This window comes from Erythrolamprus reginae, chromosome 10 (assembly GCF_031021105.1).
Source record: "Erythrolamprus reginae isolate rEryReg1 chromosome 10, rEryReg1.hap1, whole genome shotgun sequence".
NCBI lineage: Eukaryota > Metazoa > Chordata > Lepidosauria > Squamata > Dipsadidae > Erythrolamprus > Erythrolamprus reginae.
This window is the reverse complement of record NC_091959.1, coordinates 15456506-15482303: the sequence shown is the minus strand read 5'-3', so window position 1 is coordinate 15482303 and position 25798 is coordinate 15456506. Positions and strand designations below refer to the sequence as shown.

Genomic DNA, 25798 nt, shown 5'->3' with positions numbered 1-25798 from the left:
TCTCATGCAACGAAATTAAATGCCATCTTTAGTGTACATTGTAACTATAAAAACACACCTCTTTCACGTTCTACACAATTGAATTGAAAACATAATATTGCGTTAATATTGCACTATACAGTAGAATTCAATATAGTTACTACTCTGGGATAGAAGCTGTTTTTCAGCCTATTTGTCCTTATTTTTATTATCCTGTACCATCTGCCAGGTGTTAATGGTTCAAAAAAGAGGGTGCCCAGGATGAGATGGATCTTTTGAACTTTCTTAAGGCAGCTGGAGCTATAAAGCTCTTCCAAAGAGAGGAGAGGACAACCAAGCATTTTGCTATTTTGTTTAGGAATTGGAATTGTTCCTGTTTAGGAATTAGAGCATCACTCTATAACTTTGGGCAGGAGATCAGCCAGTTAAATGAACCCATCGGTTTTTATTTCATTTTTCATTTTATCTTATAAAATAAACCAACTCAGCAGCTAAATGTTTGTCTGTAAATTGAAATTTTAAAAAATGAGCAATTCCTGCCCTTGACAGCTTAGACTTGAACAGCTTAAGACTTGACTTCCGTCCCCTGTCCCATTGCTCTCCTATATCTCCTATACTATTTTTTTATTTATTTGTTTAGTCCAATACACAATGGTTTTAGTGGGTATATATCTATATACACATAGTAAAATACATGATGAAGGTTATAGAGGTTATAGAGTTATATACCTTTCCTTCTATTCCTATATCTCTTCTTCTATTCTTTAATTGATATATTTTATTCCTATATCTTCTATTCTTTCTTAGATATATTTTACTATGAGTATATCCTCTATAACCATTATGTATTTTACTGTTTGTATACCCACTACAACCCTCATTGTGTAATGGACAAAATCAATCAATGTGTATTCACTGCCCAATGAAAAAGCACACTGTCTTCATATAGGGTGACCCAAGATGGAGTAAAAAAAATGTAACAAGTCATCATCATCATCCTGAAAACAGCTGCGTTCACTGGCTGCGAAGTGCTCACGGCTGCCCTATAGCGCTCGTGCTGCGCCTATCTGGCACCGCCCCTAAAGAGAAGTTCTGAAGCAGGCTCCTACTGAGTCTGCGCACGCAACTCGCACATGCCCAGAAGGGGAGGCTTCTGGCGAACCCCGGAACGAAATTTCACGGCCGCGGTGGCGGCAGGGAATGTTTTGAAATTCCTCCATGCAGCGGGGAGGAGGATGCAGGGGAGCCTCGGCCGTGGGGAAGACTGACGCAGTGCACCTGTGGGCGGAAGCGGGGGGGAGCTTCCTGCCGGACACCCCGTTGTAAACGAGCCGGCCGGCTTGACTGGGGGGGTTCGAAACAGCGAGGGTGAGCAGAGAAGTTTAAGCGGGAATGGGAGACCACCAGGAAAGCCCTGGCCGGAAGGGAGGTGGGGAGGCGGAACCTCATCCTGGGTGGGATAGCTGCGCCCCAGAGTCCGAAAAAGAGGATTTGGGGGTGGAGGGGAGGTGGGAGGAAGGAAGATGAAAGAGAGAGGGAGAAGAAGGAAAGAGGGTAGGAAGAGAAAATGGAAGGGAAGAAAAACCTTATAATATTCCAAATCCTGTCTATCTTTAACTTTCATTGTCATTTGAAGGGAATCTGTTTTTAAAAAATCTTGGACTGTGCCGAGATTTCTGCCCAACTCTTTGTAAAATCCTCCAGTGATGGAGCACCCACAACTTCTGGAGGAAAGTGTTCTTCCACTGGTTATTTGTCCTCACTTGTTAGGAAGTTTCTCCTTAATTCCAGGTTGCTTCTTTCATCTGTTGTTTCTTATCTTACCTTCTGGTGCTTTGGAGAATAAGTTGAGCCCCCTCCTCTTTGTGGCAACCCCTCAAATACTGAAATATTTATTTTATTTATTTATTTATTTATTTATTAGATTTGTATGCCGCCCCTCTCCAAATTGCTATCATCTCACTCTTAGTCCTTCTGTTCTCTAGCCAAACCCAAATCCTGCAGTCGTTTTTCATGTTTTAGTCTCCAGGCCTTTGATCATCTTAGTTTCTCTTCTCTGATGCATTTGCAATTTTGCAAAGATTCATAGAAACTAGAATCCAAATTGCAGCTCTTCCCCTGGGTCCCGCCAGCCAGCATTGTCTGGTAGACAGGACCCTGAGAACACCAACTCTGTGGGACCTCACCGGACGCTGGGATTCGTGCGGCAGAAGGCGGTCACGGAGATAATCTGGTCCTATGCCATGTAGGGCTTTATAGGTCATAACCAACACTATAAATTTTGTCTGGAAACCAATCAGCAGCCAGTGCAGTCCGCGGAGTGATCTTGAGATATGGGCATGCCTTGGAAGGCCCAATACCGCTCGCGCAGCTGCATTTTGGACGATTTGAGTTTTCGGAACACTTTTCAAAGGTAGCGCCATGTATCAGACAAACTCACAGTAACTTTCTCAAGATTGACCAACTTGTTTTGCCAGGTATCCGTGAACACACTCCTGTAATTTGAAAGGAACAGGCTGCTGAAAATCTCATTTTATTTCCTCTGCAGAGATTTTTTTCCCTTCTGCATTTGACAGCAGAAAGAAGGCGCCACCATGCCAACTGTTGTGGTCATGGATGTGTCTCTTTCCATGACCCGCCCGGTCTCCATTGAAGGCTCTGAAGAATACCAGCGGAAGCATTTAGCGGCCCATGGTCTGACGATGCTTTTTGAGCACATGGCTACCAACTACAAATTGGAGTTTACTGCCTTGATTGTGTTTTCATCTCTCTGGGAGCTGATGGTCCCCTTCACAAGAGACTACAACACACTCCAGGTGCAGTACAAAAGCAGCGATCTGAGCTTGTATTCAATTGTCACATGCTGCATATTCATAGACTGTAGATTTAGACAATGTTTTTGTCTCTCTTTGCTGCTCTGGTGGATGGGTAGCTATATAAATTTGCTTTCTAAATAATAAAGTACAGAAGAGGCTTTCATCATGTTACATCAGCCCATCCCACCTGGTTCAGGTAGGGGAGGTATGTTGCAGACCTCATCAGCAAAAGAATTTGGTGGGTTCCAGGAAGAGAGTCTTCTCAGCCATTGCCCCCACCTTGTGGAGCAATCTCCCCCTCCCCATTGAGGTGCACAACAATTTATTTTATTTTCTTAAGGAAAAAAAATCAGCCTGAATTAACTCTGTCAATTTAGAAATTGAGCTTTGTTTTAGCCCAGCCCAATAAGTGTCCACTTTTTTTCCCAGGAAGCCTTGAGTAATATAGATGATTACGACAAAACGTGCTTGGAGTCAGCCCTGCTGGGAGTTTGCAGCATCGTGCAGCAGGAGTGGGGCGGTGCCATTCCTTGCCAGGTGGTCCTGGTCACCGATGGCAGCTTGGGCATTGGGAGGGGCTCCCTGCGCCACTCTCTGTCCACGCTCAGCCAGCGGGGTGAAAGCAACCGGTTCCCGCTGCCTTTTCCGTTTCCATCGAAGCTTTACGTCATGTGCATGGCTAACCTGGAAGAGGTGAGTCCCCTTTGAGGGCCAGGAAGGGATATAATTAGATCAGTCTCAGATTTGCATTGGCCTTAACGCTAATTTGGAAGGGAACCAGTTTGATTGAAAGGCAGAGGGGTTTTTGTGAATTTGCCCCTCACTCTTATAAAGCACATGGAGTGATGAGACCAATGGAGAATTAAAATTGGGGTGAAATAGGAAAAGGGAGGGAGAAGTGGTGGGCGATGGAGATGTAGGCAACATGGGAGATGTATCACAATTTATCAATTAAGAATTGTAATAAACCTGAATTTGATAAATGTGAGTTCAGCAATCTCTTGCTCGATTGTAACACTTTCAAAACAAATTTAAACACTATTTGAAGTTTCTTTTTTTCCAATATGCCTAGTTTATGCTCTGTAATGTCCCGGGAGGCTGAAAAGTTATTTCTCTGCTATTATTTTGCCCCTTTTCTCTCCTCAAACCTGTGTCCATTGATTATTTTGGGCAAAGTTTGACTTATTCGTCGTGCCAGTGAAAACATCAGAGGCTAATGCACACAAATGCATTATGCAGAGCAGACAAATAAATAGTGATGTTTTTGTTGTTGATTATTGGAAGTTCTCTCCTAAGGGGTTTTTTTGTGTATGTTTTGATATGTTTTTTCCATGGTGTGTAAAACTGTGTTTCCTTTCCATTTGAAGCTCCAAAGCTCCGATTCTCTAGACTGCCTTGAACGGCTCATTGACTTAAATAACGGAGAGGGGCAGATTTTTACCATTGATGGGCCCCTTTGCTTGAAAAATGTACAGTCGATGTTTGGGTAAGCAATCTTGGTTAAGAATCATTGGGTGAAACTGGCATCGGGCCAGAATATCTCCGGGATCGCCTTCTGCCACACGAATCCCAGCGACCGGTTAGGTCCCACAGAGTTGGCCTTCTCCGGGTCCCGTCGACTAAACAATGTCGTCTGGCGGGACCCAGGGGAAGAGCCTTCTCTGTGGTGGCTCCGACCCTCTGGAACCAGCTCCCCCCAGAGATTAGGATTGCCCCCACCCTCCTTGCCTTTCGGAAACTCCTTAAAACCCACCTCTGCCGTCAGGCATGGGGGAACTGAAACATCTCCCCCTTGCCCATGTAGTTTTTGTGTATGATTCGATTGTGTGCTTGTTTTTATATATTGGGGCTCTTTTGGATTTTTTAATTTAAAACTGTAATTTAGATTGTGAAATATTAGATTTGTTACTATGTTTTGTTTACCATTGTTGTGAGCCGCCCCGAGTCTACGGAGAGGGGTGGCATATAAATCCAATAAATCTAATCTAATCTAATCTAGTCTGGCGTTCGCTGAAATTCCTAAAAAGAAATAATCAGACAAAGATCTTTTCTTTTCGTGGCATCTGTCTGATTCTTAATAAAGCCAATGGAAGGCCTTTCATCCAATTCAGGCCTGTTCCAACATATAATTTTATTAATGCACCCATTCATTCGTCCCATTCATTCGTTCCCAGAAGATTCTGGGTGCCAGGGACTATGAAAGTCCCATGTTATCCCCAATCCCTGCATTATTACCTAGACTACCTTCCCTGTGAAATGTGTTCCTTTATCTGAGTCTATTACCTGGACCAAGCCATACCTAGGTATGATCTGTTCCAGTAACAGACGAGTGACAGTCCTTGCAGTTTCATCCACACAAGGATAAGCCTCAACCCATCCCGTGGGTTGATCCACAATCACCAACAAGTCCAATTGGGGGCATTTTACTACTGTTTATTAAAACTCCTGTGAAATTATGAGGAATGACAGTCTACGGAGAGGGGCGGCATACAAATCTAAATAATAATAATAATAATAATAATAATAATAATAATAATAATAATAATAATAATTTGCATTACTATGCCATACTCCATTCTTCCTTCACTCCTTGATCACAATTCTCCACAATTCAATTCAATTCAATTTATTAGATTTGTATGCTGCCCCTCTCCGAAGACTCGGGGTGGCTCACAACAATAATAAAAACAATATTCCAGCGAAAACAAATCTAATATTAAAAAGCACATAAAACCCTATCATATTTAAAAAAGCAAACAACATATACATACCCAAACATAAATATAAAAAAGCCTGGGGGAAAGATGTCTCAACTCCCCCATGTCTGGCGATATAGATGGGTCTTGAGTAATTTACGAAAGACAAGGAGTGTGGGGGCAGTTCTAATCTCCGGGGGGAGTTGATTCCAGAGGGCCGGGGCTGCCACAGAGAAGGCTCTTCCCCTGGGGCCTGCCAAATGACAAGTTCCCATCCAACTCAAATCTAGGTTTCACTTGCTTTAACACACATATCTATCCCACTGTTTCTCATTTACCTCTTCAACAATCGTACATATACAAATAATTATTACCAAACATTGCGCATTTCTGATTAAGGCAAGGGAGGCAACAGGCTTAGAGAAATGTAGAGCCCATTTCACATTCAAGATCCAAGATTAAAATGCACACTGTTTTAACGCATGATGCGGAAATCCTAGAGCAGTGATGGCAAACCTTTTCCCCCTCGGGTGACGAAAGAGCATGGGCATGCGCTATAGCACATGCGCAAGTGCCCACACCCATATTTCAATGCCTGGGGAGGGCGAAAACAGCTTCTTTCAACCCCCAGAGGCCCTCTGGAGGCCAGAAATGGCCTGTTTCCCAACTTCTGGTGGGCCCAAGAGGCTCATGTTTTGTCCTCCCCAGGCTCCAAAGGCTTCCCTGGAGACAGGGAAAGGTAAAAGCGTCCTCCCCCATCCCCTGGAGGCTCACTGGAAGCCAAAAACGCCCTCCCAAAGCCTCTGTGAGAGCCAAAAATTAGCTGGCTGGCACGCACATGCATGTTGTCGGTCCTCTCCCCCCTGCTATTTAATATCTACATGAAACCGCTGGGTGCAAGGTCATGGGGTGAGGTATCATCAATATGCAGATGATACCAGCTTTACATCTCCACCCCTTGTCCAGTCAGTGAAGCAGTGGAAGTGATGTGCCGGTGTCTGGAGGCTGTTGTGGTCTGGATGGGTGTCAACAGACTCAAACTCAACCCTGATAAGACGGAGTGGCTGTGGGTTTTGCCTCCTAAGGACAATTCCATCTGTCCATCCATTACCCTGGGGGGGGGGAATTACTAACCCCCTCAGATAGGGTCCGCAACTTGGGCATCCTCCTCGATCCACAGCTCACATTAGAGAAACATCTTTCAGCTGTGGCGAGGGGGGCATTTGCCCAGGTTCGCCTGGTGCACCAGTTGCGGCCCTATCTGGACCAGGAGTCACTGCTCACAGTCACTCATGCCCTCATCACCTCGAGGTTCGACTACTGTAATGCTCTCTACATGGGGCTACCTTTGAAAAGTGTTCGGAAACTTCAGATCGTGCAGAATGAAGCTGCGAGAGCAATCATGGGCTTCCCTAAATATGCCCATGTTACACCAACACTCTGCAGTCTGCATTGGTTGCCGATCAGTTTCCGGTCACAATTCAAAGTGTTGGTTATGACCTATAAAGACCTTCATGGCACCGTGCCAGATTATTTCCAGGACTGCCTTCTGCCACACGAATCCCAGTGACCAGTTAGGTCCCAGAGAGTTGGCCTTCTCTGGGTCCCGTCAACTAAACAATGCCGTTTGGCGGGACCCAGGGGAAGAGCCTTCTCTGTGGCAGCCCCGGCCCTCTAGAACCAACTCCCCCCCCCCAGAGATTAGAATAGCCCCCACCCTTCTTGCCTTTCGTAAGCTTCTTAAAACCCACCTCTGCCGTCAGGCATGGGGGAACTGAGATATTCTTTCCCCCTAGGCTTCTACAATTTATGTATGGTATGTTTGTATGTACGATTGGTTTTAAAATAGGGGTTTTTAGCTGTTTTAGTATTGGATTGTCGCATGTTGTTTTTACCACTGTTGTTAGCCGCCCCGAGTCTACAGAGGGAGGCAGCATACAAATCCAATAAATGAATGAATGAATGAATGAATGAATGAATGAATGAATGAATGAATGAATGTTGGAACTGAACTAGGGCAACTGCTCGCATTGCCAGCAGATATGGCTCCACATGCCACCTGTGGCACCCGTGCAATAGGTTTGCCATCACTGTCCTAGAGCTTGCTCATCCTGGCTTGAACTCTTGCAGAGTAAAGAAATTGACTTGATCACTGATCTGCATTTCCACCCCTGAAAGATAACTGGAACAAGCTCCTGCTGTCGTGATTTATTTCTGTGGATTTTTACTAATGATCATCTCTTGCCCTAGAAAGCTAATAGATGTGGCGTACACACCTTTCCATGCTGTGTTGAAATGTGGCCACTTGTCGTCAGATGTGCAAGCTTTTCCCAGGCCGGAGCCATTCGTTATAGATGAAGAAATTGACCCAATCCCTAAAACAATTAACACAGGTAAACATTTTCTTCTCCGCAAATGATTTTAACTCTTGCTTTCTTCTGTTTTACTTTCTTCCTGTGCCTTAAAGTCCATCACACCTTTTTGCTTTTTGTCTTTTCTTTTTATTTTTCTTTCCCATGTATGTTATAGCTAGTCCTCTAACACAGTGTTTCCCAACCTTGGCAACTTGAAGATATCTGGACTTCAATTCCCAGAATTCCCCAGCCAGCATATCCCCCAGTCCAAATATCTTCAAGTTGCCAAGGTTGGGAAACACTTCTCCAATACAGTGTTCCCTCAATTTCCACGGGGGATGCGTTCCGAGACCGCCCGCGAAAGTCGAATTTCCGCGAAGTAGAGATGCGGAAGTAAATGCACCATTTTTGGCTATGGACAGTATCACAAGCCTCCCCTTAACACTTTAAACCCCTAAATTACCATTTCCCATTCCCTTAACAACCATTTATTCACCATTATTACTGGTACTCACCATTGAATAAGACACTTAGTAATCCTGATATTTATAAACATAATTATTTATTAACAATAATTATTTTTTTGTTATTTATTTGCAAAAATTATTAGTTTGGCGATGACCTATGACATCATTGGGTGGGAAAAACCGTGGTATAGGAAAAAAAACACAATGTTTTTTTTTTATTAATATTTTTTGAAAAACCGTGGTATAGGTTATTCGCAAAGTTTGAACCCGCGAAAATCGAGGGAACACTGTATATGCCTTTGCGGTATCCCAAACATTTTGTTTTCTTCTTTTCTGTTCTCTTTTTTTTAAAGTCCATTTCTCTTTCCATATATTGGATACATTCCTTTTCTTTTAGCTTTGATTGGTTCAAGGTCTCTCTTAGTATCCTTTTTCGTTCCTTCCGTATAACATTTATCGGATTATGATCTACCCAATTGCTTTTTTCTATATTTATTTCTTCTACATTAAATCCATACTAAGATAAAATACAGGAAATAGTATAAGGGCAGACTAGATGGACCAGGAGGTGTTTTTCTGCCGTCAATCTTCTATGTTTCTATGAAATGAAAACAAAGTCTTAAAAGATTAACAGAGTTGGAAGGGACCTTGTTAGGTCATCTAGCCCAACCCCCCACCCAAGCAGGAGACTCTACACCATTTCTGACAGTTGGCAGTCCAATCTCTTCTTGAAAGCCTCCAGTGATGAAACTCCCACGACTTCCGAAGGCATCCTCTGTTCCATTGGTTGATTTTTTTTTACTCTCAGAAAGTTTCTCCTTGTTTCTAGGTTGAATCTCTCCTTGTTTAGTTTCCATCCATTATTCCTTGTCTGCTTTTCACATGCTTTGTAAAATAGCCTGACCCCCTCCTCTCTGTGGCAGCCCCTCAAATAGTGGAAAACTGCTATTGTGTCTTCATTAGACTAGCCATGCCCAGTTCTCAGACCTGAAAGTACTTTTTCCTTTTGTAGATCTGGAAATTGTTGGCTTTATTGACATAGCAGATATTGCCAGCCCGCCGGTCTTGTCCAGACACCTGGTGTTGCCTATTGCACTCAACAAAGGTGAGTGATCCCACCTTCCCCAGGCTGTCAGTTCCTCAATTGGCAGGACCCACAGGACAGGGCAGGTTGTGATGGCTTTCTCTTCTCTTCCTGCCCAGAAGGAGACGAGATGGGCCCAGGCATCGCCGAGGATGTTGAAGATGAGAATTCAGCCAATCAAATCACGGGAAAGATCCCCAACTTCTGCGTGCTCCTTCACGGGAGCCTGAAAGTGGAAGGAATGGTGGCTGTTGTTCAGTTGGGGTACGGAGGTTGGCCTGTGGATGGGAGGTGACAATGTGGATGTAGCCACCAGGAAAATAAATTTATTTATTTATTTATTTATTGGATTTGTATGCCGCCCCTCTCCGTAGACTCGGGGCGGCTAACAACAGTAATAAAAACAGCATATAACAATCCAATATTAAAACAGTTAAAACCCATTATTATAAAAACCAAACATACATACAGACATACCATGCATAAAATTGTAAAGGCCTAGGGGGAAAGGGTATCTCAGTTCCCCCATGCCTAGCGGCAGAGGTGGGTTTTAAGGAGCTTACGAAAGGCAAGGAGGGTGGGGGCAATTCTAATCTCTGGGGGGAGTTGGTTCCAGAGGGCCGGGGCCGCCACAGAGAAGGCTCTTCCCCTGGGTCCCGCCAAGCGACATTGTTTAGTTGACGGGACACGGAGAAGACCCACTCTGTGAGACATAACTGGTCGCTGGGATTCATGCGGTCCCTGAGATGATGATGTTGCTCAGAAGAAAACATACCATATTTTTTAGAGTATAAGACACATCTCCCCCAAAAGAAGATGTGTCTTATACACCGAGTACAGCCATTTCTTTTGGCCTGCCAAAGCACTGCTCTCATGTCCCATTTTTGCAAAAACGGGGGGGGGGGGGCAGAGGGACTGGGGGAAGGCAACCCCCCTCCCCTATTTTTATGAAAAAAACAGGCAAAAAAACCCGCCCGCTTTTCACAAAACCAGGCATTTTTGCCAGCACTCAGGAGCTCTCTGCAGGCTTCCCAGAATCTTTGCCCACCCCATTTTTGCAGAAAAATGGCCTGTTTTTCACAAAAATGGGTGGTTTTGCCTTCTAATTACCCCATCTAGAATGACGGGGAGGAATTCTGGGAGTTGGAGTCCACAAGTCTTAAAGCTGTCAAGCAAAGCTCCCTTAAGAACTTAGCAACGAGAAATTTTGGATTCGGCCGTGGCCGCAACTCAAAAGATTATCTGTATGTACATATTTTTATTTTTTTCCTAAGCTATTTTCATTTTGTGACTCTCTGGTTCTTTCTTCAGACCCGAATGGTACGGAATGCTGTATTCTCAAGCTGACAGCAAGAAAAAATCCAACCTAATGATGTCTCTCTTTGAGCCAGGACCGGAGCCACTTCCTTGGCTGGGCAAGATGGCCCAGCTTGGTCCCATCTCAGGTACTGGCCATGCTGGTTGAAACGGTGCCACTCGTTCCCTCCCTGCTTATAACTTCCATTCTGACACATATCTCTTGATGTGCTTAGACGGTGGCATAGTTAGTTAGTTAGTTAGTTAGTTAGTTAGTTAGTTAGTTAGTTAGTTAGTTAGTTAGTTAGTTAGTTAGTTAGTTCCTTCCTTCCTTCATTCATTCATTCATTCATTCATTCATTCATTCATTCATTCATTCATTCATTTGACTTCTATACTGCTCAGTCCCGAAGGACTCAGGGCGGTTTACAATATGGTAAATGATTTAGCTTTACTAGATAAATGGTCAAAGCAATGGAAACTGCAGTTTAATGTTTCCAAATGTAAAATAATGCACTTGGGGGAAAGGAATCCTCAATCTGAGTATTGTATTGGCAGTTCTGTGTTAGCAAATACTTCAAAAGAAAAGGATTTAGGGGTAGTGATTTCAGACAGTCTCAAAATGGGTGAACAGTGCAGTCAGGCGGTAGGGAAAGCAAGTAGGATGCTTAGCTGCATAGCTAGAGGTATAACAAGCAGGAAGAGGAAGATTTATGATCCCGCTATATAGAGTGCTGGTGAGACCACATTTGGAATACTGTGTTCAGTTCTGGAGACCTCACCTACAAAAAGATATTGACAAAATGGAACGGGTCCAAAGACGGCCTACAAGAATGGTCGAAGGTCTTAAGCATAAAACGTATCAGGAAAGATTTAATGAACTCAATCTGTATAGTCTGGAAGACAGAAGGAAAAGGGGGGACATGATCAAAACATTTAAATATGTTAAAGGGTTAAATAAGGTTCAGGAGGGAAGTGTTTTTAATAGGAAAGTGAACACAAGAACAAGGGGACACAATCTGAAGTTAGTTGGGGGAAAGATCAAAAGCAACATGAGAAAATATTATTTTACTGAAAGAGTAGTAGATCCTTGGAACAAACTTCCAGCAGACGTGGTAGATAAATCCACAGTAACTGAATTTAAACATGCCTGGGATAAACATAGATTCATCCTAAGATAAAATACAGAAAATAATATAAGGGCAGACTAGATGGATCATGAGGTCTTTTTCTGCTGTCAGATTTCTATGTTTCTATGTTTACAACAGGGATAAAAATACAATAAAATAGATACAAAGGTAAAAGAAGTCGAACTAAACTAAACTAAAACATTGTAAAATGAAACTCCATAAAGATTAAAAAACAGTCACCGTCATACACATGCACACCATTCATAAAATTGGATGTAAAATTTATGGCCCCCAAGCCTGCCGGCACAGCCAGGTCTTCGTGGCCTTATGAAAGGCCAGTAGGGTGGGGGCGGTGCGGACATCGGATGGAAGCTGGTTCCCAGTACTGCTCTTGGGTATGCATTATCCTCCAGAAGACATGATTGCCTATTGTATCAGCAGTGAAATGTCTCTCATAGGGTCTCCAATTTGTGTTGATGTCAAACATCCTTTTGATCCATTTTAGGGTCCCCTTTTCAGGAATTGCTGCTGGGCTTCTTGAAGCTTTAGGAAATGAAGGTGAATAGCAACAGCCCTTAGACTTACATACTGCTTTACAACCCTCCCCAAGTGGTTTACAGAATCAGTATATTGACCCCAGCAATCCGGGTCCTCATTTTACAAACTTTGGAAGGATGGAAGGCTGAGTTAACCTTCAGCCGGTAAGGATCGAACTGCTGGCAGTGGGCACGGTCAGCTTGCCATGCTGCATTCTAACCATGGAACCAACTCCCCCGGAGATTAGAACTGCCCCCACCCTCCCTGTCTTTTGTAAATTACTCAAGACTCATTTATACCGCCAGGCATGGGGGAGTTGAGATATTCCTTCCCCCTAGGCCATTACAAGTTGTGCATGGTATGTCTGTGTGTATGTTTGGTTTTATAATAAGGGTTTTTAGTTGTTTTTATTATTGGATTGTACATGTTGTGTTTATTATTGTTGTTAGCCGCCCCGAGTCTGCGGAGAGGGGCGGCATACAAATCCAATATATTATTATTGTTGTTGTTGTTGTTGTTGTTGTTATTATTATTATTATTATTATTATTATTATTATTATATTCTAACCACTGAGCCTTCATATCAAGAGAAAAGAAAGGAATAGAATAGGGGATGTCAAACTGGCAGCCTGCAGGCCAGATGTGTCATGCACAGGCCACGCCCACCCCAGGTGCGGAGAGGGGGAAATGTTGCGATATATCACATGATGGCAACGTGATGCAGCAAGTTTGACACCTGTAGAATAGAATAGCACAGCACTTATATACCGCTTCACGGTGCTTTACAGCCCTCCGTAAGCGGTTTACAGTGTTAGCCTCTTGCCCCCAACAATCTGGGTCCTCAGTAGACTTCATACAAATCTAATAAATAATAAACATAATCACGATGTCCACTTTGCGACTGCTTTGTTTAACAACTGAACTGCTGGTCCCAATTGTCACTAAACGAGGACTATCTGTGCACTTCTTTTTTTTCAGACGCGAAGGAGAACCCCTACGGGGAAGATGACAACAAGAGCCCCTTCCCTTTGCAGCCCAAGAACAAGCGAAGCTACGCTCAGAACGTCACGGTGTGGATTAAGCCGAACGGCCTGCAGGTAAAGCTGGCAGAATCCAACTTTGCTTCTTGCGGGGCAGAGAAGGCTTCATTACTAAAAAGATTAATCAGGACAGCAACCTTTCCGGAGAGATGGTGTCACAACGCAAGGGGGGATGGGAGGGGCAGTGAGTAGTCAGAGGGGAAAGTTACTAGACAAAACCAAAGATTCCTTTCTCCAAGCCAAGGTCACTGCTTGTTCTGCCTCAACTGTTCTGCCACGTTTCGGCCGGCCAGGAAGGACGTCTTTGTGACGTCAAAGCTCCGCCCGTGGAATTCCCTATTGGGATTCCCCACCTCCTTTCCAGCCTCCTGACCGGCCCGACAGCTCCGCGGCTCTTTTGAAAAGCTAACAGCCGGGCGGCGGGGCTTCTCAGTGTCCTCCTGAACCCGAATGCCGACCCTGAACTTTTGCCGAACTTCCGGGTTCGGCGTTCAGGAGAACGCCGAGAAGCCCCCCGGCTGTTTCAAAAGGCAACAGCCGGGTGGCGGGGCTTCTCGGCAGCCTCCCGAATGCCGAACCTGGAAGTTCGGCAAAAGTTCAGGTTTGGCGTTCGGGTTCGGGAGGACGCCGAGAAGCGCCCGGCTGTTTCAAAAGGTGACAGCCGGGCAGCGGTGTTTTTTTGCGTTTTTTTTCTTGCACGCATTAATTCATTTTACATTGTTTCCTATGGGAAACAATGTTTCGTCTTACGAACTTTTCGCCTTACGAACCTCCTCCAGGAACCAATTAGGTTCGTAAGATGAGGTATTACTGTATTAGATTTGTTATATGCTGTTTTTATTATTGTTGTTAGCCGCCCCAAGTCTACGGAGAGGGGCGGCATACAAATCTAATAAATAAATTAAATAAATAAATAAATAAACCCTCAGCGTGTTGGTTGCACGGTTTTTATTCCCATTTGTCCAAGGTCATAGGTTCTGTTTGCTTTTCTGAACAGCGGGGCTTAGAAGTTGAAAGCGAAGGCCATTACACCAGAATTCATCTCTTGCTTTTTCAACGGAAACAGAGCAAGGAAGAACGATCTCTTTAGCTTCAGTTGGCAGCTCTGCTTTGGTCAGGAGTAGACAAAATATTACTTTTGTATCTTCTCCACTTTCCCACAGACTGACGTACAGAAGATACTCAGGAATGCAAGAAAACTCCCCGAGAAAACCCTGACCTTCTATAAGGTGAGCCTTGGGAACGGAAAGCTGACGTTCAGCTATTATTCAACAGTCTCACATTTTCAGATTGGGTATATGGAAACAGGAAAACACCGGGTAAAACATGGGGTGGGGTGGGGGGTGGACTTTGAAAGAGACCATGATGAAGCACAATGGCCTTAGGCAGTGCCCAACATAGACTCCGTGCCAGCCCTTCAAGGTAGTCCAAACAAGCAGAGACTGCCCTTCATTGTAAGGTTACAGTAACAGAGCCCTGAAATATTGACAGCCCCCATCTTCCCTTGGGATTATTTATTTATTTATTTGATAGATTTCTATGCCACCCTATTCCTCGGATTCAGGGCGGCTCATAACAACATAATACACAACATGTGGAAATCTAAATTTAAAACATACTAAAACTAGATGTTCCTTTTGCTGGAGAGCCCCCAGACTGTCATGCAACTTGTACCCTGTTTTCCCGAAAATAAGACATCCCCTGATTGAATACATGGCAATAAGGCCAAGCGCTTATTTCAGGATCCCCAAAAAGATAGATTAGGTAGATGGGTAGATAGATAGATAGATAGATAGATAGATAGATAGATAGATAGATAGATAGATAGATAGATAGATAGATAGATAGACTCATTCCAATGTGACGCTGGGCAGCTTACAATAAAAAAAGATTTAAAATCATCACATAAATATGCCCAATAAAATCACAATCCAAACAAAATAAAAATATGTGGTTTTTTTTGATTTTCCACTTCCTTTTTCCAGAGCCCAATCATTTTTTTAAAAAAAGATTTTATTTTTTCACCATCTTTACATAAACATCCATACCAAAACATATGTAATTATACATTATATCTAATTATACATTATACAGCATCTTTACATAAACATGTCAAAACATATGTAATTATACAGTTCTGTCCAATATGCCATAAACAAATATCCCAAATTTGCACCTTTTGTACTTCTATCTCCTGTCTGTAATATTTGTAATCCAATGGGTAAACAAACCCAGTGGTCCAAAGAACGCCCACAAAAGTAATCCAATAAGAAAAGACTTCTCAGTAATCCAAAAAAATCAGAAATCCCCCCCCAAAAACAAAGTGAAAAACAATCACAAACTTCCCGAAATAAAAAAAAAATATCCTAGGGGAGGAGAATCCCTCCCAAAAGGTCCAAAAAACCCCAACAAACAAACAACAAAAAAGACCCTCCCCCTCAAAAAGAGAGAGAAGAAAAACAAGAAAAAAACAGTGAAAAGGAGAAGGTGAAAGACTTATACAGTGTTCCCTCGATTTTCGCGGGGGATGCGTTCCGAGACCGCCCGCGAAAGTCGAATTTCCGCGAAGTAGAGATGCGGAAATAAATACACTATTTTTGGCTATGAACAGTATCACAAGCCTTCCCATAACACTTTAAACCCCTAAAGTGCAATTTCCCATTCCCTTAGCAACCATTTAGATCATTACTCACCTTGTTTATTTATTAAAGTTTATTAAAAAAAATATTTATTAAAGGCAGATGAAAGTTTGCCGATGACATATGATGTCATCGGGCAGGAAAAACTGTGGCATAGGGAAAAAACCCGCAAAGTATTTTTTAATTAATATTTTTGAAAAACCGTGGTATGGACTTTTCGCGAAGTTCGAACCCGCAAAAATCGAGGGAACACTGTACAGTGGAACCCCGACATAAGAGCTGCTCTACTTAAGAGCAACTCGAGATAAGAGCTGGGAGGGGAGAGATATTTTTGTTCTACTTACAAGCCCAAATTCGAGATACAAGCGCCAAGGAGCTGTCTCCTGAAGCCAAACGCTAACTTCCGCGTTCGGCTTCAGGAGACAGCTGCGAAGCGGCGCGCGTGTTTTAAAAGGTTGCAGCAGGCCTGGCGGGCTCGGGGGGGTGCTTGCAGCTTTCTTTCTTGCTCTTTTTCTTTCTCTCTTTTACCTTCCCTTCTATTTCTTCTTTTCTTTCTCCTTCCCACCTTCTTCCCTCCCTCCCTCCCTTCACTCATTCCTCTCTTACTCTCCCCTTTCATAAGTTTCCTTGCTTCCTTCCTCTGTTCCTGTCCCTTCCCCCTTTCTTTCTTTCTTTCTTTCTTTCTTTCTTTCTTTCTTGCTCTTTTTCTTTCTCTCTTTTACCTTCCCTTCCTCTATTTCTTCTTTTCTTTCTCCTTCCCACCTTCTTCCCTCCCTCCCTTCACTCATTCCTCTCTTACTCTCCCCTTTCATAAGTTTCCTTGCTTCCTTCCTCTGTTCCTGTCCCTTCCCCCTTTCTTTCTTTCTTGCTTTCTTTCTTTCTTGCTCTTTTTCTTTCTCTCTTTTACCTTCCATTCCTCTATTTCTTCTTTTCTTTCTCCTTCCCACCTTCTTCCCTCCCTCCCTCCCCTCATTCCTCTCTTACTCTCCCCTTTCATAAGTTTCCTTGCTTCCTTCCTCTGTTCCTGTCCCTTCCCCCTTTCTTTCTTTCTTTCTTTCTTTCTTGCTTGCTTGCTTGCTTGCTTGCTTTCTTGCTCTTTTTCTTTCTCTCTTTTACCTTCCCTTCCTCTATTTCTTCTTTTCTTTCTCCTTCCCACCTTCTTCCCTCCCTCCCTCCCTTCACTCATTCCTCTCTTACTCTCCCCTTTCATAAGTTTCCTTGCTTCCTTCCTCTGTTCCTGTCCCTTCCCTCTTTCCTTCCTTCCTTCCCACCCTCCGTCCATTCATTCACCCATTCCTCTCTTGATCGCTTAAAGCCGGTCCCTGGTGCAAAAAGGGTTGGGGACCTCTGTCCTACAGGATTGGGTGGCAGAGAAGTTGAACATATGTAAATTTAAAAGTTTAAGAAAGTTTACAAGTTAAGTGAAAGAAACTTCATTATTCATTTATATGTACATGTACATTTCTTCATTAAAAACATGTCTTTCTGCATAATTTAGACTAACTTTGTGAGTTTTTTGAGGGCTGGAACCAATTAAAATTATTTACATTAATTCCTATGGGGAAAAGTCGTTCGAGATAAGAGCTGCTCGACTTAAGAGCCCAGGTCCGGAACGAATTAAACTCGTATCTCGAGGTACCACTGTACATCCAAAGTAAAAACTAAACAGGAGAAAAAAGAATGGTGGTGTTTTGTTTTCTTTTTTACAAAATAAAAATAGCAAGAAAAAAGGAAGAATAAACAAACGTCTTTGGGGGGGGGAAAAACTTTTGCACTATCTAGGTCCAAAGTTAACAGAAATCCCAGTCATTTAAGGGAGAGTGGGAGGGGATGGATCTGAGGAATTTTCCCGCTGAGCCAAAGCAATAACGCCGGAGAGGATCCGATGCCTGATTTTCCTCCTCTTTTTACTTTTCCAGGAACTTAACCGGCTGCGGAAGGCCGCCTTAGCCTTCGGGTTTTTGGACCTGCTGAAAGGGGTGGCGGATATCCTGGAGAGGGAATGCACTCTCTTGCCTGACACGGCACACCCCGACGCGGCCTTCCAGCTCAGCCACGCAGCCCAGCAGCTCAAAATGGCGAGCTCTGGATCTTCCGAGTATGCGACTTATGATCACAACATCACACCGCTGCAGACGGACTTCTCAGGCAGCGGGACGGAGCGGATGTGATCAGTTACTGGGCAGAGACTCCGTGGAGCATTCATGTTCTATAAGAGCCGGGTCAAACTCAGTTTGAGGGCCGCATCAGGGCTGGGGTTGACCTCGGGAGGGGAGGTTCGGGGTGTGTGGCTGGCTGGGTGGGTGTAGCCAAGTGGGTGGGCGTGGCCAGCTTGACACCACTCCCCAAACTGCTGGTATGTTTCCTCTTTGCATTGGGTAGAGCCGGCCAAAGTGACGCGGGCTGGCCCTTTACATATTCCCGATGGCCCCATTGGCTGGATCCTACCACCACATCGCGGGCCTTGTGTCTGACACCCCTGTTCTACAAAATGTCGAGACTGCTTTCCTCCCCCAGATTGGGCTTTTATTAAACCTATTCTATTTGTATTTCACTTTTCTTTCCATCGCCAAAAAACTGCGGGAGGGTGTTCCCATCTCTACAACAAGCCCACTAACATAGGTTAAATTCATGATGACAGGTCTTGTTGTTTTTTTGAGCATTGATGGATGGCCAGAAATGTTTTCAAAAAATTTAAAAACCAAGTAAGTCCCGTTGCCTTTGGGAAAAACCATACGAGATCAAACCTTTCCCAGTCAGATAACTCAACACAATGAGGTATCACAGATTATTTTATTACAGTTTAACCTGTTACGTTATATCATACCAGTTTTTTGAGGTGGAGTGTAAGATTATTTTTACACTGCATATATCAGTGATGGTGAACCTTTTTTTTCCTTGGGTGCTGAAAAAGTGTGCGCGTGCACTGGCGTGCATGCACAAGTGCCCACACCCATAATTCAATGCCTGGGCCGGGCGGAAACAGCTTCCCCAGGCCCCCAGAGGCCCTCTGGAGGTTAAAAACAGCCTGTTTCCTAACTTCTGGTAGGCCCAATAGGCTCGCATTTCACCTTTCCCAGACTCCAAAGGCTTCCTTGGAGCCAGAGAAGGGTAAAAACTCCCTCCCCAATCCACCCAGAGGCTCACTGGAAGCCAGAAATCAGATGGACAGCACATACATTAACGTTGGAGACAAGCTATGGCAACAGCTCGCGTGCCAACAGATATGGCTCCGCGTGACACCTGTGACACCCGTGCCGTAGGTTCGCCATCACTGGCATATATCCTGCTTTGAACCTATACCTGTGATTCCTTTAAGTTATATGAACAACCAGTAGCAAAGCTAATGCGCAATCTGTAGATATCTAAAAGAGCAAAGCTCAAATTAGTTCCTTTCTTGATAGACAGGTTTGAGACCCAGAGAATCACAAATAACACAGTTCTGGATTGATTGGGACCTCTGTTGTCGGCTACAGGGCCCTTCAGGAGAGCCTTGGCGGCTGCAGAACAAATAAGCCAGCAAGGCAGGTGTCGGGGTGCAAGGCCTGTCTACAACTGTCTGAAGGTAAGTAGTAGGGCAGCTCCACTTCACCCCTATCTTAGCTTAATTTTTACCCATGCACCCTGGAGTGGGTAGGGACTTAATTAGGGCTTATTTTGGAGGGTAGGACTTATATTGGGTGCACATGTAAAAATCAAGCTAGGACTTATTATTATTATTATTTATTATTTATTAGATTTGTATGCTGCCCCTCTCCGTAGACTCGGGGCGGCTCACAACAATAACAAGAACAATGTAAGAACAAATCTAATAATTTAAAAAATGCTAAAAACCCCATTATTAAAAGCAAACATACACACAAACATACCATGTATAAACTGTATAGGCCCGGGGGAGATGTCTCAGTTCCCCCATGCCTGACGGCAGAGATGGGTCTTAAGAGCTTTACGAAAGGCAAGGAGGGTGGGGGCAGTTCTAATCTCCGGGGGGAGCTGGTTCTAAAGGGTTGGGGCCACCACAGAGAAGGCTGTTCTCCTGCGTACCGCCAAACGGCATTGTTTAGTCGACGGGACCTGGAGAAGGCCAACTCTGTGGGACCTAACCGGTCGCTGGGATTCGTGCGGCAGAAGGTGGTCCCGGAGGTATTCTGGTCCGATGCCATGTAGGGCTTTTCAGGTCATAACCAACACTTCGAATTGTGACCGGAAACTGATCGGCAACCAATGCAGACTGTGGAGTGTTGGTGTAACATGGGCATACCTTGGGAAGCCCATGATTGCTCTCGCAGCTGCATTCTGCACGATCTGAAGTTTCCAAACACTTTTCAAAGGTAGCCCCATGTAGAGAGCATTACAGTAGTCGAACCTCGAAGTGATGAGGGCATGAGTGACTGTGAGCAATGAGTCCCGGTCCAGATAGGGCCGCAACTGGTGCACCAGGCGAACCTTGGCAAACGCCCCCCTTGCCACAGCTGAAAGATGGTTCTCTAATGTGAGCTGTGGATCGAGGAGGACGCCCAAGTTGCGGACCCTCTCTGAGGGGGTCAGTGATTCCCCCCCAGGGGGAAGTATAGCTTTTGGGACAGGTTGTATTTTCAGGAAAACACGATAGTTCGTCCTGTAACCATTACAGCCTTATTGTCCTCTCTCCATGGCTTTTGGTGCACACAGCCACAGAAATCCTGGCTTAATAGACTGGGCAGCTGTCCTGGTGTTGCTGATTAAGCTAAGTTGAAAAATTGCTGGATGGTTGCCTCCATCAGCGGCTCTTTGGTCTTAGATTCGCCACAGTCTCCAAATGCAGCAACTGCACAGATGTCCACGCACATCTGGAGCCCGGCGAAGAGATGAAACCTTTCCCGCATGGACAATATAATAATTGAATATCGATCGGCATCGCTACCTACTGCAAAGCCAGAGATGCAAAAACGAGAAGGGTGTTTTAAGAAGGATTTATTATTAGAAATATGCCTTTGATTAGCCTTGTCCAAAATCTTGCCAACAGATTCATAACAAAGTGCCTTAAAACCGTTAAAATAACCTCCCTAAGTCCAAATGCATTAATAGCCCTCTTTAACGCGGGGTACCAGTGGGGTAGGTGGGAACCCTGCTGAAGATTAAGGGGTGAAAAATGTTAAAATGCCACCACCAGATGGTCTCGCGGCCGAGAAGGAAAATTAGCATCAAGGCAGCTGCCCAGAACTTGGGGGTCCAAAACGCAATTCCCTAATTGGAGAAATGAAAAAAAAAATCCCTCCACAGAGCTTTAAAAAATGCAAAAGTTTGCACCCAAACGGAAGCAGCTTCTTTCCCCTTCCCTTAATGTCCAAATGTCACTTTTCCTGGAATCTAGCATTGTAGATTCAGCTTGTTGGAAAAGTTGACACAGTCGGTATTCTTAAACCAGAAACCAGCATTTTCAAGCCTAAGAAGAGTTTTTATACTTTTTCCCCCCATGGAGAGAAGCCTTCTTCTCACTAAAGGCTCCAAGTCTATTTCATAGGAAAGAGGTTTTTAGCATGGATCCCCCTGCTTAGCTTACCCGAGAAAGGAGTGAGGTGCAAAGGAAAACTTTAGCTGGACGGCTCTGTTTTCTGCTGTCAGGCAAGGAAGACGTATGTCACCATGACTACAAAATTGGTTTTCGGATTAACGGGGGCAAGGAAAAAGGTATGAAAGAGCCCAAAACCCACCCCCCTGCACCCATCTTCGAGGAAGATTAAAAAAAGAGATTCCAATTAGTGCATTTTCCTCTTTCTGGGTCCAAGGCGTCGCTGCCGTTGCTTGTAGAGGTGACGGAAAAGGATAAATGGTGCTGAAAGGAAAAAAATGGAGGATGAGTTTCATTCTTGAGATCAGAAACCCTAACACAGTGGTTCTCAACGTGGAGGTCAGGACCCCTTTGGGGGCTGAACGACCGTTTCGCAGGGGTCGCCTAAGACCTTGGGAAAAGACAAATTTCCCCTGGTGTTAGGAACTAAAGCTTCTATTTTGGCACCTTGGAACATATTTTTACAATTCAACCAATCAGGTGTTTACAGTGGGGGGTCCCTCTGACCTTCCTGCCAATCAGCTTAAAGCTCTGTTGGGAGAATTGGCACTAGACTTATGGTTGGGGGGGGTCACCACAACATGAGGAACTGCATTAAGGGGTCGCGGCATTAGAAAAGTTAAGAACCACTGTCCTAACAGAAATCAAGGAGCCATTCTGTTGTGGTTGGCTTCAGGCCAGCTCCTGTGGCTGTTGATTTTGATGAAGAGCAGTGGGAGCCATCTGTTTACGGAAGACCAATCTGGCTGCAGGACGAGTCAGACAGTGAACCCGAAGCAGAGACGGAGCAGGAAGAGGCAAGGGGAAGAATTAATGAGTAATCCTATTCTGAATGCTCGGGTATGGAGAATGTTGGGAAGGCAAGAGCAGCTGCGCAAGCGTAGAAACAAATTATAGGACAAAGCTGATAAGACTTAATGACGCTGCTGCAACCTTGACAAAAAGGGAGGGTTAGAGTGATCTATGTGGGAGTTTATTGTTTGAGCTTTGGAGGGAGACATTGATGCACTGTGGTATCGTTTTGGTTTTTGGATTCCTGTGAACTTTCTGACACTCAAGCCTGAAAGTACTGTGTGGACTTGAGTGAGTAACTCTGACCTTCTGGACTAATAACTCAGCATTGCTTTTGCATTCTCTGCATATAAAGGAAACCTTTTTGTTTTATTGTTACAAGTTTGTTTTATTGTTACAAGTTACTTTGCTCTTAGGTGGCTAGAGGCCAGGCAGAACACATTCAGGCAGGGCTTCTTAAGCTTGAGGACTTTAGGATGGGTGGACTTCAACTCCCAGAATTCTTCAGCAACCAGGAGGAACCATCGTGGCAATATTTCTCAACTTTTAAAACTGTTGGATTTCAACTCCCAAACTGTCTGGCTGGGGAATTCTGGGAGTTGAAGTCCACCCATCTTTAAAAAGTTCACAACATTGAGAAATACTGGTCAATGAAGATAACATATTTTCCCAAAGCTGCTACGGAAGAGAGACAACTAATGGAAAGAACCAATCTCCTTCCATGCGGCATCAGGACCTGTCAATTGACTTTCTATATTCTATACTTTTATGAGCTCCTTGCATGGCCAGTGCTCCTCGGCACATGAGCCATGGTGGCGCAGTGGTTAGAGTGAAGTACTGCAAGCTGTTTCTGTTGACTGCTGGCTATAGTTCACCAGTTCAAATCTCACCAGGCTCAAAGTTGACTCAGCCTTCCATCCTTCCGAGGTGGGTAAAAGACCCAGATTTTGGGGGGCAATATGCTGACTCTGTAGGGCTGTAAAGCACCGTAAATCAGTATATAAGTACTATTGTGTAGATTTCACCAGCAAAACAAAACAAATAAGGAAAGCTCTGGAAACCCAGCACATAAGAGTGGTCAAGAATATCACCTGACCAAAGACTCATGTCAACACACCAGTTTTCAATCAAGGCCACAGCGATATGGTGGAGCCCACGATTTGCATCCAAAGATTTTATGATGCAGATGATTCTTATCAAAGATCTTCCAATCTTTGTTGGTTAGACAAGACTCCACTCACGATAACGAAGAGAAGACTTGCGCTAAAGAAAGTCTCCTATACTTCCTGGCGCCAAATATATCCTGCAATATTGAAGACGCCCGCATTTCCATGGAAATATGAAGTTGTGGCTTGGGTTGTTTTAATTCCTACTGACAAGGGATTGATGGTTGAGAGCAAGAAGCTCAACCACTGAAGGTGGTTCCACGTAGCATAACTGGGAATCAAATCCTTTCTCTCTTTAAGTTAGTAACACGGTTGTTAAGAGAATCTGGCTTCCCCACTGACTTTGCTTGTCAGAAGTTCTCAAAAGGTGGCACTGCCATTGTAAGAAAAATTAGGGGCCTATACATTAATTAGGAGAATTCTGTAGCACAATTTGGCGAGATAAACTATTGTTTTCAATAACAGGCCTGCTCTGGTAATGAGTAAGGGAAAAGTGATGCAATACAAGAAATATTTTAGAAAAAACATGTTTATTACAAAAAAACTGGGGCAATTAACTTTTAGAAATAAATAAGAAGATAAATACAGTAGTTCCTCTACATACGAGCTGCTCCAGATGCGAGTATTTCAAGTTACGAGCTGCGACGCGAGCAAAATTTCTGTTCGACACCCGAGCTCAAATTCGGGATACGAGCCGAGCGTCCACTAGGTGGCGCAAGAATCCCATTTTTTTCCAGTTATCTCGGCGTGAAAAGCCAAATCTAAATGCATTTGTTCGAGATACGAGATGATCGACATACGAGGTCGGCTCTGGTATGAATTAAACTTGTATGTCAAGGTACCACTGTATCAATTCAGGGTGAAATGTCAAAAGGGGACCCAATGGATAACAAGGATAATATGGAAATCCCCCAAGAAATATAGAATGAAGTAATATCTTGTGTGAAAAACAACTCCAAATATGGACAGAAGGAAGGGGCGTAAACAAGACATCAAGAAACATATATAAGGTGATCCCTGTATTTGAGTAATTCACCTCCAGAGGAACACGGGTACCTCCCCATGACCTCTTCAGGTCCCTGTATGCATACCGGTGTGATGTTTTCTATATTTTCTACATTTTGTTGTTAATAAAGAATTTTTCTTTTATTCTCTTGGTCTCCGGGAAATTTTTCTAACAGCCATGCTCACAAGTACATGCCAGGTTCCAAATATCTGAATTTTGATCATGCAACGGTCAGAAGTGTGAAAAATGGTCAGATGTCCTTTTTTCAGTGCCGGTCAGTTACTAAATGTAATGTTCTAAGTTCAAGATATACTATCGATATATCTTGTGTGTATGGTATATAAGCGTTCTCCTTATATACTATCGATATACAGTGATGCCTCATCTTACAAACGCCTCGTCATACAAACTTTTCGAGATACAAATGTGGGGTTTACGATTTTTTTGCCTCTTCTTACAAACTATTTTCACCTTACAAACCCACCGCCGCCGCTGGGATACCCCACCTCCGGACTTCCGTTGCCAGCAAAGCACCCGTTTTTGCACTGCTGGGATTCCCCTGAGGCTCCCCTCCATGGGAAACCCCACCTCCGGACTTCCGTGTTTTTGTGATGCTGCAGGGGAATCCCAGCAGCGCAAAAACGGGCGCTTTGCTGGTAACGGAAGTCCGGAGGTGGGGTTTCCCAGCAAGGGGAGCCACAGTGAAATCGCAGCATCGCAAAAACACAGAGGTCTGGAGGTGGGGTTTTGAGGACTTAGGTGTTTTTGCGATTCTGCGCACTGATGCTCCCTTCGCTGGGAAAACCCACCTCCGGACATCCGTTGCCAGCGAAGCGCTCGTTTTTGCGATGCTGGGATTCCCCTGCAGCATCGAAAAAACATAGAAGTCCAGAGGTGGGGTTTCCCATGGAGGGGAGCCTCAGGGGAATCCCAGCAGCGCAAAAACGGGCGCTGCGGCTGGCAAAAGGGGTGAATTTTGGGCTTGCACGCATTAATCGGTTTTCCATTGATTCCTATGGGAAACATTGTTTCATCTTACAAACTTTTCACCTTAAGAACCTCGTCCCAGAACCAATTAAGTTTGTAAGACAAGGTATCACTGTATCTTGTGTGTATGATATATAAGCATTCTCCTTATTAACCCATGCTTGGACTCTCCCACACTGCACATAAAAGGAATGTCCAGCTTAAGACAACATTCATAAACTGAATTTCTTTGAAGGCCGGATCAGCATTTAGTTCTCT

At 44.2% G+C, this 25798-nt stretch overlaps 2 protein-coding genes across 3 annotated transcripts in view; one reads left to right on the top strand and one right to left on the bottom strand.

Annotated features, from left to right (window-relative positions):
- The first annotated feature begins 1073 nt into the window (after positions 1-1073).
- Positions 1074-18587, top strand: INTS14 (integrator complex subunit 14). 2 transcript variants are annotated; one of them, XM_070763566.1, is made up of 11 exons: positions 1074-1347; positions 2528-2795; positions 3225-3488; positions 4163-4281; positions 7742-7884; positions 9325-9417; positions 9516-9660; positions 10708-10841; positions 13338-13456; positions 14563-14628; positions 17958-18587. In XM_070763566.1, the coding sequence occupies exons 2-11, from the start codon at positions 2574-2576 to the stop codon at positions 18207-18209; spliced, it is 1557 nt and encodes a 518-aa protein (XP_070619667.1). In that variant the 5' UTR covers positions 1074-1347; positions 2528-2573; the 3' UTR covers positions 18210-18587. The 2 variants fall into 2 exon arrangements, with proteins under 2 accessions (XP_070619667.1, XP_070619668.1); XM_070763567.1 differs by having other exon boundaries at positions 1096-1347; positions 9519-9660.
- Positions 18588-20976: 2389 nt separating this feature from the next.
- Positions 20977-25798, bottom strand: part of HACD3 (3-hydroxyacyl-CoA dehydratase 3) — a 37097-nt gene continuing 32275 nt past the window's right edge. The window contains exon 11 of the mRNA XM_070762303.1: positions 20977-21853. Coding sequence (XP_070618404.1) covers positions 21777-21853 — 77 coding nt within the window. The 3' untranslated portion in view covers positions 20977-21776. The remainder of the gene's footprint in view (positions 21854-25798) is intronic.